This window comes from Myxine glutinosa, chromosome 2 (assembly GCF_964187855.1).
Source record: "Myxine glutinosa chromosome 2, kmMyxGlut1.1, whole genome shotgun sequence".
In the NCBI taxonomy this organism is placed as follows: Eukaryota; Metazoa; Chordata; class Myxini; order Myxiniformes; family Myxinidae; genus Myxine; species Myxine glutinosa.
In genome coordinates, this window is record NC_136262.1 from 13,556,724 (window position 1) to 13,570,345 (window position 13,622).

General features: G+C 42.5%; 1 protein-coding gene across 1 annotated transcript in view; it reads right to left on the reverse strand.

The window, feature by feature from the left end:
* Nucleotides 1–259: 259 nt before the first annotated feature.
* Nucleotides 260–13,622, reverse strand: part of LMO4 (LIM domain only 4) — a 79,607-nt gene continuing 66,244 nt past the window's right edge. Inside the window, exons 4-6 of the mRNA XM_068108713.2 lie at nt 11,261–11,357; nt 7,647–7,808; nt 260–1,693 (exon numbers count right to left, since the gene is read on the reverse strand). Coding sequence (XP_067964814.1) covers nt 1,685–1,693; nt 7,647–7,808; nt 11,261–11,357 — 268 coding nt within the window. The 3' untranslated portion in view covers nt 260–1,684. The remainder of the gene's footprint in view (nt 1,694–7,646; nt 7,809–11,260; nt 11,358–13,622) is intronic.

Below are 13,622 nucleotides of genomic sequence, written 5' to 3' on the forward strand. Positions count from 1 at the left end.
TTCTAATAATAATAATAATAAAAATTTAAAGTATATTCATTATACTTTTTATATTAATTAATGATATTAATTGCTGTATCAGAAGCATGGACTTCTAATAATAAAAATGTTTTTTTAAAGTATATTCATTATACTTTTTATATTAATTAATGATATTAATTGCTGTATCAGAAGCATGGACTTCTCATAATAATTTTTTAAAAATCACAATGAAGACCGATACCACAATTCCAGCGATAAAATGATTCCAATAAAAACTGCTTGTTTGATTCTTGTGTATTTCAAGGAAATCACTCATTGTAGAAATTGCAAGAACACAAATGAACAAATCGAACAAAAGCACCAAATGTACAAGCAAACTACGGTATGTACACATCCATATATACATGTATACATTTACAGGGTAACACAGATATATTGAAGCTTTCGTAAATGTTTTAATACCACAATCTTAATTCATCAAACTTCCTATCGCTACATCGCTCAACACACGCACAGACGTGACGTCATGGCAGAACTGCATGACGTCATTTTCTCTTTTCAAATTACGTTTTATGATTACGAAAATATGAATCATTGGGACTATCAAAGAAAGCTTTGCTGTTGTGGAGATGCTCTTTGCTACTGGCTCAATTGTTCAGCTGGACTTTGACAGTTCATTATTTTATTTTTATATATCAAAGCAATAATCACATGATGAACATGAACTGGGACAGCATCATACACCGTCCTGTGAACAATAGAAAATGGATGACATCCACCAGAAAACGAGCACAAGGCAGAAAGGCGCTGACGTTTCGGTTGTCCGCCCTTCGTCGATGCATCAGATGTACTCACTCATCCGAATTCATCCGATCCGATTATGTATTTCATTACCTCCGAAACCGAAGGTGGACAGAGGTTATGTTTTCACCCCTGTCTGTCTGTGAACAGGACGTTTCAAAGTTGTGGACATATTCAGCCGGAACTTTGTGGACAGGTTGGGTTTGTGACTGAATTGATTCCATTTTGTTGAAGATCCGGATCCGGATACGAGAGTTTTTTTTCATTATTTTTTAAGCATTTCGAATCGACCGCATCCTTCGCAAACAGAGGGTGAGCTATCGCCGGCACCCGGAACAAATTCCAAATTCCTGCTCTGACTTCCTGGGTCGGAGTTGTGGCACAACCAGGATCGTGGTGTCATAACTCCTTCCGGCAGCTCCACGGTACATGATGATGATGATGACAAATAATTAAACTCATACTAGAACCTTTTTGAAATACTCAACTTTGCAAAAACTTTCAGCACACAGCAAAAAGGAAGTTTCAGCTGATTGTGTTGATTAAAAAAAAAAAAATAATAATAATAATACCGGTATGGGTTACATCGAGCTTCATTCATTGACCACCTTGAATCAATGATGTGGTCAATTTATTGAAGTTCTTTTTGAACAAAACCCTTTGATAATGAAGAACAAAGCACTTGCAGATTTCTTCTTTTTTCCCCACAAGAGGAAGTCTCTACTAGTCGGATGTAAAATATGTGGGGCAGCACTTGATGCCTGAAGGTAACAGGTCGGATGGTATCATGGTACGAGCAGTTACCACAAGTGCAGAGAAGGTAGTTGTCTCAACAAGACCTGCATGATGCGCTGGTGATTCACAAGTAGTTAATGCATTGTCCAGCAAACGAATGAACAGGTCAACAAACCTGTGGAAGAAAAAAAAAAAAAAAAAGATGGTCAGGTTTACCGGGAAACACAATGCACCTGTAGTTTATTAACATACGCAACACATCAATGCCATATCTGGATAGAACATCGTTTTTCAGCAAATAGTCTTACACCAGAAAGTTTTCAGGTACTATTTTTGTCCAAAATCTATTGCAAGTAAATTATTTCCCCCCCCCCCCCCCCCAACTACTTTAGTGAACTGCATTGTAATTTATCTTGCAAATAAAGTGAAACATTAGTTAGGATAACATGGTTCAAGTAGAATGGCACTCGGTAGAGTGCATACCTCCACCAGGATGAACAGTTTATATTTTGTATCCCACAGATGGGCCGGATCTGGATTCGGAGCTGAACCAAAATCTAATCGGCTTGTTCTTGTCGCCTAATCAACTCGTCCACCAAGTTGTCATAATCCATCCACAACTTCTTGAAATATCTTACATACACTGCCTTCAGAAAGTATTCACACCCCTTCACTTTTTCACATTTTGTGTTACAGCCTGAATTTAAAATTTATTACATTGAGATTTTATGCATAATACCCCACCAATGTCAAAGTAAAATTTTGTATTTTAGAATTTTTTACAAATCAATTAAAAATGAAAAGCTGAAATGTCTTGAGTCAATAAGTATTGTTACGTTTATTTGGGTAGCTCACAAAATACCTTAGTCCAGGTAGATTGTATAGATTAGAGTTCTCCGAATGTAGCAATGAAGAAGAAACCCTCATGTACTTAAGTCAGGCCAGATGTCGCGTAATTTGTATATTTGTCTTCCTGCGAGGGGTGGAGCTATGCTAATTAGGTAGGGTATAAGGAAGAATTCCCTGTATGTAAATTGCCTCTGTGGTTTTCCCTTTGTTCCTTATGAGTTATGACACATGCAACACCAGCCATGCATTTCGCACCTATACTAAATAAACTAAATAACCTCCAACCTGATCCAAACATTCGACCACTACGACACCACCCAGCGAATCATCTCGATGGGCGTGGAGAGCGACCGTGAGGCCACGCCCCGAAGGATGATTGGATGAGATGAGTGGGTGGCGCTCTTTGATTGGCGTGCGCATGACATCAGAAAGAAGGTTCCAGCACGAGGGACAAAAAGGGAGAGGACTGCCATTTTCGCTCTCTTGGTCCTGACTTTGATCGCAAGTGGTCACGCATTGCTCTCTCTTGTGCTGGGCTTGGTGTAGGCGGTGGTATTTGCACGCTCTCTCTGTTCCTGGCTGTGGGGAAAGGCTGACGCATCCTTTTCTCTGATCCCTGTGGTGCTGGCTTCGTGATGGCGGTGTTCCGTGGCGTGTGCACCTGAGAGACCTCAGCGCTTTGTGGAACATGGGATGGCGAGGAAGGAGCGAGGACCTGTTCGCTTCACGGCGGCGGCTGGCGGGGGAACGCGACTTCACGCCAAGGCATTTGTTTCCCGCGCAAGGACTCGGAAACCCATTTGAGGGCCGACGGGGTTTGAGGGCCGCTCAAAGCTGAGTACTAAGCAGACAAAACACACCACACACATTTTTACTTTCATTTATTTATCCCTGTGTCTGTTTGATGAGTCTGTATGGAGACGTCTCAATTTAGGAATATTAGTTACCGGACAGTTTTGTTATCCTGGCATTTATTTAATTAAACCCATTGTTTGTTGAATTTTAATTTCTTGTCTGTCTTGTTTAATGGTTGTGGGTTAGAGGATGCCCAAGTGAAACCCATGCAGGTAAGCCTCGTCACCCTCCACCTTCGCATGTGTAAAAGGCACCGCCATTGGTTCGGTGAATGCCTCGGAGTTAAAGCTTGGTTGGCCATCTGTCACCAGGGGTGTTAAATCGCAGTGAACACGACAGTATTTAATACCTTTCCTATGACACTCCAAATTGAGCTGAGGTGCATCCAATTACCTTTGATCATCCTTGAGATGTCTCTACAACTTGATTTGAGTCCACCTGTGGCCAATGCAATTGATTGGACATGATATAGAAAGAAACACACCTTTCTATATAAGGTCTCACAGTTGACAGTGCATATCAGAGAAGAAACTCCACCATGAAGTTGAAGTAATTGTCCGTAGAACTCCGAGATATAATTGTAAGGATGAATAGATCTGGGGTAGGGTATAAAACAATCTCTAGTGTTGAAAATTCCCAAGAGCGCAGTAAGCTCCATCATTAGGTTATGGAAAGAATATCGAACTACCCAGACCCTTCCTAGAGCTGGCCCTCTGACCAAACTGAGCAACCGGGAAAGAAAGACCTTGGTCAGGGAGGTGACCAAGAACCCAATGACCACTCTGACAGAACTACAAAGTTCCGTGGCTAAGATTGGAGAACTTGCCGGAAGGCCAACAGTCTCTGCAGCACTTCACAAATTTAGACTTTATGAGAAAGTGGCCAGACGGAAGCCACTTCAGAGAAAAAGGCACATGACAGCACATGACAGCACACCTGGTGTTTGCCAAAAGGCATGAGAAAGACTGAGAACATGAGGAAAAGGATTCTGTGATCTGATGAGATGAAAATTGAACTCTTTGGCCTGAATGCAAAGCATTATGCCTGGCAGAACCCGAGCACAGATAATCACCCATCTAACACCATCGCTACAATGAAACATGGTGGTGGCAGCATCATGCTAAGGGGATGCTTTTCAACGGCAGAGACGGGAAGATTTGCAAGGATAGAGGGAACAATGAATGGAGCCAAATACAGGCAAATCGTTGAGGAAAACCTGCTTTAGAGTGCAAAAGATCTTAAACTGCGGCGAATATGTACATACCAACAGGATAATGACCCCAAGCACACATCCAAAGCAACACTGGAATGGCTTCAGAACAAGAATGTGAAAGTCCTTGAGTGGCCCAGCCAAAGCCCAGATTTGAATCTCATTGAGAATCTGTGGAAATACTTGAAGATTGCTGTTCACCGACGCTCCCCATCCAACTTGACAGAGCTTGAGCAAATCTGCAAGGAAAATGGGAGAAACCCTCCAAATCCAGATGTGCAAAGCCGATACAGATATACCCACGAAGACTCGAAGCTGTAATCTCTACCAAAGGAACTTCTACAAAGTATTGACTCAGAGTTGAATATTTATGTAAATTAGATATTTCTGTTCATAATTTTACATTATTTTGTAAGAATAAAAAATAAAAATAAAAAAATTCCACTTTGATTATTATAGGGTAGATTAGTGACAAAAAAAATATCTCAATTTAACCCATTTTAAATTCAGGCTGTAACACAACAACATATGAAAAAAAGACAAGTGGTGTGAATACTTTCAGTATCCACTTCCGGTACATCTATATACCGGAAATGATTGACCTGTTATAAAACGTGTTTTAAACTTTTTATTGACCTGTTTTAAAACATAGTTTGCAATTCTTTCGCCCAACTCTCGTTCTTAAAACTGGAATTGTTCGCATAGCAGGAAACACATGCCGATGAAACTTTTCATGGAAATGGCCATGAGGGAACACAAATCTGACTTCACCACAGGAAAAGGATGAATGTTAAAAAAAAGTCTCAGAGGAGATGTCCTGTCGGGGTATCCTTGGGAAAGGGGTGGAGAAGGAGTCGAAGTGCCATGGTGATGACACTTAGTGGGTAGAAATTCAGCAATTGGCCATTACTCCTCTCTAACCTTGGCACTGACATAACATGGGGCCATTAGGCTCTGTCTTTGACACTGCTAGAGCTGCCTATGGGCAAAATCACAGCTTAAGTGCCGTTTACCCATTGGGTGATAACACGCCCAACTCCAAGAGTGTTGATTTGCATATTTGTCAGACTGCCTTTACTAAAAAATCTTGGGTTATTTGTGTAACCAAATGGTGTTATTTGCATGGCAGACAACAGACATGCTGATAAAAATCTGGGCACCAATGGCTGTGATGGGACATTTTTGTTGCTACACAATTACTAAAATGGATAAAATGCAAATGTACTGCATATAAAATGGCCAATATATATATATATATATATATATATATATATATATATATAAATTCAGTGCCCATTGCATCCCCCTACGTCCTATGCACTCCTGTGTGCAGTGAAAGCTAATGTTTCAGACATATCCACCACGAGGCTGAGACTAAGGACCTGTTCCCATCCCACATGATATGTTGATGGTCTCCAAGCCAAGATTCAATCAACTCGTCTTTATTTCATGGAATAAACTAGAACGGGCACTCGGTAGAGCGCATACCTTCGCCGCAGCTACTGTTCTGTACTTGGCATGGGAGTGTAGGGAACAGAACAACAAAAATACGATTTTGACCTTTTCGTGACCTTGACCTTGACCTTTGACCCGATTGCTCCCAAAATCTAATCAAATGTGTCCCGTATAATAACCAATCATCCCACCAAATTTCATGCAATTCGGTTGAATACTTTTTGAGTTATGCGATTAACATACACACACACACACAGACATACAAATAAATACACAGCGATCAAAACATAACCTTCCGCTTTTGCGAAGGTAAAAAGTTTACGTCAAGACTTTTTGCTTCCACAAAGTACCCACTCCCACCACCTCCTCGCCACATAAGCAACACCTTTTAAAGGAGAATAGTAATTATCACTTTCATTAGTCATGTCCAGATGCCTATATCTTGTGGGTTACAGAGATTTAAAAGCAATGAGCAAAGATAATGTTCGTTAATTCACCCAGAGTTACTGACGGGTTAATTCCGCCAGAATTACTGACGGGTTAATTCCGCCAGAATTACTGACGGGTTAATTCCGCCAGAATTACTGACGGGTTAATTCCGCCAGAATTACTGACGGGTTAATTCCGCCAGAATTACTGACGGGTTAATTCCGCCAGAATTACTGACGGGTTAATTCCGCCAGAATTACTGACAGGTTAATTCCGCCAGAATTACTGACGGGTTAATTCCGCCAGAATTACTGACGGGTTAATTCCGCCAGAATTACTGACGGGTTAATTCCGCCAGAATTACTGACGGGTTAATTCCGCCAGAATTACTGACGGGTTAATTCCGCCAGAATTACTGACGGGTTAATTCCGCCAGAATTACTGAGGGGTTAATTCCGCCAGAATTACTGACGGGTTAATTCCGCCAGAATTACTGAGGGGTTAATTCCGCCAGAATTACTGACGGGTTAATTCCGCCAGAATTACTGACGGGTTAATTCCGCCAGAATTACTGACGGGTTAATTCCGCCAGAATTACTGACGGGTTAATTCCGCCAGAATTACTGACGGGTTAATTCCGCCAGAATTACTGACGGGTTAATTCCGCCAGAATTACTGAGGGGTTAATTCCGCCAGAATTACTGACGGGTTAATTCCGCCAGAATTACTGACGGGTTAATTCCGCCAGAATTACTGAGGGGTTAATTCCGCCAGAATTACTGAGGGGTTAATTCCGCCAGAATTACTGACGGGTTAATTCCGCCAGAATTACTGACGGGTTAATTCCGCCAGAATTACTGACGGGTTAATTCCGCCAGAATTACTGACGGGTTAATTCCGCCAGAATTACTGACAGGTTAATTCCGCCAGATTTACTGACGGGTTAATTCCGCCAGATTTACTGACGGGTTAATTCCGCCAGAATTGGTGAAATGTAGTATTACTTGTAATACCCTCTCCATCGTGAGCGGTGATATACCACATGTTTTCAGAGAGAATTTGTGTCGTCTCGCCACACTGTACACATTGGAGTACAAAAAAATTTTATCGCCTAAAACCCTCCTGTGTACACCTTGAGTACAACCACCAGTTCTCATTTCATTTCATCCATCTTTTCAGGAGTACCTACAAATCAAACAAACACACAGACATAGACACACACAAACTGACAAAACACACAAACAGACAAAACATCTCAAATGAACGTACAATTTCACCAACCATTACTAACGGGCGATAGTGATCAATCAACAAAAGCAACTATACTCGCCTTCTGATCACGAATCTGGGGAGTCGATGGCAGAGCCAAAGAGTCTCTGGCAGTGGGAGTTAGTTTTCCTGGCCCATCCTGCTCACAGAACAGCCGGCCACTGATGTATTGGAAGCGGTCTCCAGGAACAAGGCGTGTCTGGCACACCGTGCAAGTAAAGCACTGCACTCGGACAAGCATAGTAAGAGGTTAACAAAGTTCAGTGATAAGTTAACAGCCGTTAAGTGCATATTTCCTTTTGCCTCTGTCTTTTGCAAGCTCTTCACAAATATCACAGTTTGATGGGGGCAGATTTCCTGTGATATATTTGAAGTAGATTCAAGAACCCCCCTGTCCTCTAGACTGGTGTACAAGTAGGAATTTGAATTTAAATTATTGCACGTTCAGCCCCTCCCAAAACTGGAATCGATCTCTGATAGAAGCTGCACAACAGGCCGGGAATCAACCACCCACAGATAACCAGGTGAAGGTTCAATTTGAATGGTGCTTGTATTTTGAAGTAATCTCACTGGTCGGTAGTTGGAAGGGTCTGTTTTTGCACCATTCCTGAAGATGGAAATTATTTTTGCTAGGTTCAGGCCAATGGTAGGCTGCCAAAGTAGAGGGGCAGACCGAATACACCAGACAAAGACAAAGGGAAAGAAAGAACAGCAGACCAAGGCCAAAGCTGGACAAAACGTTGTATCCTTCTTACCCAAGAGGTAGAGAGAGAGTCCAGTAGACAGTGGTATGAGTGGGAAAGATTGGGATAGAGCAGGAAAGTTTGGGTAAACAATGATTGGAGGCAAACACTCAGTTGAGACATTCTGTCTCATCTTGGGCAGAGTCTGTGGTAATGCTGTTTGAGGTGAGTGACAGAGGGACAGGATGGAGGAAGAGCATAGACTTGACAAGGTATCACCAAGACTTGGAGGAAGGACACTGGTTGGAGAGTTCGACCTTTGAGATTTGTAGGATGATGTTTTCTGGATTGCCTAAGGATGTACTAACAGAATGAACAAAAGTTACCATCAGTCGGGTTAGATTTCCAGGCTGAGAAAGCAAGCTGCTTGACTGCAACCACCTCCACAGGATTCAGTGTCCCAGGGCTTAGAGGATGGATAGGAAAGCCAAAGACTGGATGGAATAAATGGAAGCATGAGAGAAAGTTGACTTATTCTTGTTGTTGTTGTTGTCATATAGCCCCAGATAGTTCTCTTGAACAAGCCCACGACATGGAGACAGCCAACTGATCTCCCAGGAGCGACACAGAGACCCTCCACATCTACGATGGTGTACCCCCACTTTCACAAAGTCAGGGCCATGGCAGAGTTCGAGAAAGAGAGACAGAGAGACAGAGAGAGACAGAGAGAGAGAGAGACAGAGACACAGAGAGAGAGAGACAGAGACACAGAGAGAGAGAGACAGAGACAGAGACAGAGACAGAGAGAGAGAGAGAGAGAGAGAGAGAGAGAGAGAGAGAGAGAGAGAGAGAGAGAGAGAGAGAAGAGGGAAAGCGTCGGTCCATGTGGACTGATCAGCACTCTGACTGACGGCGCTGCCCTGACGAATCTGGGCAGCAGGGAAGAATGCGGAAGATTTGGCCCCCAACTTGTGTTGGGTGGGGAGGAGGTACAACTACCACGAAGAGGCATCCCCGATAGTTGTAAAAAGTAGATTTTTGTGAAAAGGTGGAATCACTATCATGTGGTGTGTATGTTGTAGTCTAATCGTGTTTTTTTGAGAAGGCAGATTGCAACCCAGAAGAGTGCTCTGCCTCACCGTATTTTATATCCCCGCCTCATGCTGCCACTTCGCCTTCCCCCCAAAAGATAGGCCGCAAATCAGCGCATGCTCTGCCAGTCAACGAGTACTCATGGCATACGTTACGGCAGCACCAGACGGCCAATGAAGGCCATGCGTGTGCATGGGTCTCTCAGCCAATCTTGGCCCTGAATGGTAAGCAGTCCCTGCCCTTCTTTGCAAGCCCTAATGAACCAAAGTGGCCTGTCCTGGACCACAATGTTCTTTGCAATGAAATGTTATCCATACTTGCCTGGTGTCACCTTGTTCCAGACATATGGAACGCTTTCCATCTCTATCCACTATTTTGGATAGCGTTGTCACCATGGCACCGCAGCAACAGATAACTTGCCCTTATTCGCATACATATAATACATGTCCAAAATTGTCTGAGAACTATGTGATGTAACAATATACCATTTTTGAAGGAGAAGGTACGAATGAATTCAAGTGAAGGTTGAGGGTTGAGGGGACAACACCAGACTTTGTTTTACATTAAAACACTACGACACCTCCATTTTTTTTTCATCCGAGGTAGTACGGTACATGTGCAGTCTGACCACATGGTGCATTATAAAATTATTTTTTAATCCCACAGTGCCTTTTGAAGAAGAGTAGGGAAATTATCACCAGTGGCTTGGCCAAATTCCAACTTCCTGCCCGACCTGAGTGCTGGGAGGGCAATGGCGAACCATCCAGAATGATCTGTCATGAGAATTTTGTAGCACCACGTGGCCGCAGAGTACCCAAATAAGAGTGAGTACATTGGGCAGGGGCCTGTTAGACTTTGTATAGAACAACCTTTAGAGGCCATTTTCCCCCACAGAGCAGGGGTTGGCGTTTTTCGGGCACTGTGGTCCCCTTTTTGGAGCAATATTTTATCGCCGGATGCCCTTCCTGCCGCCAACCCTGTTAGTCGCCTCTTGCGACACACAGGGAATTACCAGTGAACTGGTACTCAATTTGCCGACCTCAGAGGGATGACAGGCTGAGTCAACCCCCCTGGTGTTAATTCAGCGATCGACCGGGATTCAAACCCAGGATCCTAGGATCCCAAGCTGCACCCTAACCGCTAAGCCAACACCAGGCTAACTTTGTATGTTAAAAATAAAAATGCTTGTCTTTACGCATTCCTATGTCGACATATACGAGTATTACATCTTATGTAAATCAAAAGATACAACAACAAACAATATGCATTTTAAGGCCATTTTCCCTGCTAGAGCGGGGGTTAGCCTTGTGGTCCCCATGACAATCTTCTCCATTTTGCCCTATTTTCTGCATCTCCCCTTGTCCGCATTTGTTCTTCCACCACCTTTAGCCAAGTCTTTCTCGGTCTTCCTCGTCCTGTACTTCCTTCTACATTCATTTCCATCACTCTTCTCAACCAGTCACTTTCATCCTTCCTCAACACATGACCAAACCATCTCAACCTGTCCTCTTCACAGCATCAATCACAGGCTCTATTCCCATCATCTTTCGCAATTCATCATTTGTCTTCCTCTCTCTCAACGATACTCCGCACATCCACCGAACCATTCGCATTTCCACCCTTTCCAGCCTTCGTTGCTGCTCTACGTTCATTACCCATGTCTCGCTCCCATAAATCATAACACTTCTCACACGTGCAGCATACACCTTTCCCTTCAGCTTCAACGACACTCCCCTCGTCAGCACGCCACTCAGTCAGTCAAAATCTAAAATCTCCCTAAATCTCCCTAATCAAAAAATCTCCCTAAATCAAAAGACACAACGTTTTATAAGTAAATAATTAAGTGACGGAAAATAAAATGTGCCGATATGTTGACGACAAAGAAAGGAAAAAGATGAACCTTCAAATGGAAGACGCTGCCTTGAGTTCGCATCACCAATTCACTGGAAGGGATGGGAAGACTGCAAGCCGTGCAAGCACCATCAGGACCAAACATACTGTCAGGACAACATTGGGTTTTGTTTCACCTTGGGAACAAGTGGGTTATATATCTACACATCCTGCTCAGACTACTCACCTTCCTTAAAATAACTTTGTGATCAAGCTCAATATTTTGCAAACCTGGAAGTACAGAATAAAAGCGTTTTACTGAAGTAAAACTTGAGTTGTTGCGTCAATCCTGGGTCAGCCTGTTTGGCATTCCTATTGGAGCTCTTAGCCTAGAGATACACACGCTCGCCGATAAGCTGTCTTGCTTGGGTTTGAATTCCGGCCCAGCTATAAACTACCGTCATCCTGGTGTTTCACAGGCAGGGCGAGGCATCAATTTGTGTGACATCCCTTGGACGGACATCAAACCGGACGTCCCATCTGCCGGCATGAGTTGGTGGGCGTTAAAGATCCCATGGTTTCCTTTATCGAAGAGTCGGCGAGTTATCGCCACCACCCTAAACAAATTACAAATTCCTGCCCCGACTTCCTGATTCGGAGTGGTAACCCATCCAGGGTTGTAGCTTTAACTTCTTCGGCAGCACCAATGCTCTGCATAGGGCACGGTACATCATGATGGTGATGATGATGATGATGATGCCTGGAGTACGTACATCATAATAATGGTGGGATTCCAGGTTGAAATCTCATATACTACACATGGAAACATTGCAAAAGGAAACACCGGACAGAGATTTGTTCTCGTGATGTCGTGGAAAGGTTTGTGAGAATGTTCAAATAGACTTATAGGTGCTCAAAGAGGAACAGACAAAAAGGAGCCGAGAATACTTATTCTAGATGAAAAGGGTTTAACATGTTTATCTTTCATCTACCAGACAAGTTTCAAAAACTGTAAACCTTATATCGAGCCAAGGCCATGATTGAATGAGTCCGCCGGCCGATAAAGGACACACGCTCACACATTCTCAGTTGTTCAAGATACAACAACAAACTACTGGAGAGTTCATAGAACACATAACCCCACACAGTCTTGAGAAACAAGGACATGGGCGGGGTTTGCGAACTGCAAATTTGATTGGTCGTGATGACGTAAAATGCCGAAATATTTTGTCCCAATTGTTCTTTGAAATTGCCAAAAAAGTGTTGCATGTTCTACAGAGTTGACGTATATAATTCAATTTCAAATAAAATTGAGATTTTAAAGGTTTGAGAAAAGAAAATTCCAGAAGTTTACCGCCGTTGATGCAGCGTCTTTTACACCACCCTATCTAACGCGTTACATTAGTTATTTGTGCCCATTTGTTGTGTCTTTTATGACATCTTTAAAAACAGTAAGTTTCCTGTTTGTAATGATTTTCAATTTTGTTTGACTCTCAGACAGAGTAGACATATCTCGCTCCTCTCTGGGCATGTGCAATCGGGATTAATTCAGAGCCAAAGTATTGTTAAAATACAAATTTGTTTTCCGATTCACGGTCAAAATAAAACATTCAATTGAAATATTAAATGTTCCTCGATCATAGACTGACATTTCCTGACAGGACAGACAAAGGTGAAGCAATTGCGTAACTCCACTTTTAGCCTCGCGTGCACTGGGTAAAAAGTCAACCGACACTAAAAGATGATGGGGGGAGAAGATAAACAAGAATGAAAACAAACTTCCATACAAAGACAATTTGATTGTTTTTTCTGGTTTTCCTTTTTAATTCTCTCAAGAGCTCGGTTGTTTCCACGAATTACCATTCCAAATTCAAACTGCAATAAAGAGTTAATTAAATGGAATGCAACAGTGTGGTTTGCTGCATGTGAAAGAACATTTCTTAGAGTTTTGACATATTTTTTTTAAATTTCCAGGTGTTTCCTGTGACAAGTGACGTCACATTTACTGCAAATGAGGTACCCATAAGAAAAAGCGGTGTTGCCTGGTTTATAGAGACCAAATTAGCGACGCAGGTGCAACAAAGTTTCAGGCCGACCTATGGAAGGCAGCCATCATCAAGAAAAATGATTCCTGAGTGCAACAACAAAATTTATGGAGATTGCTTAAATTGGAATGAAATTGGAAATTTATGGAGCATCCTGCGGAGAAAGGGGGCATGTCGGCCAAGCGCAAATGGTGAGGATGTTGAATACATTCCTAACCTAAGTCCTTTGTACATATTCCCCACAAGTCCATTCAGATTTGGACGATGAACTTCACAAATCCCCACAATAAAACTTTGATAAATGTCCTTTCACAGACATGAAAACAACTCGTTGTATCCCATTACATTATATATTTTTTTGCGTTTGAATTTGGAACAGTAATTTGT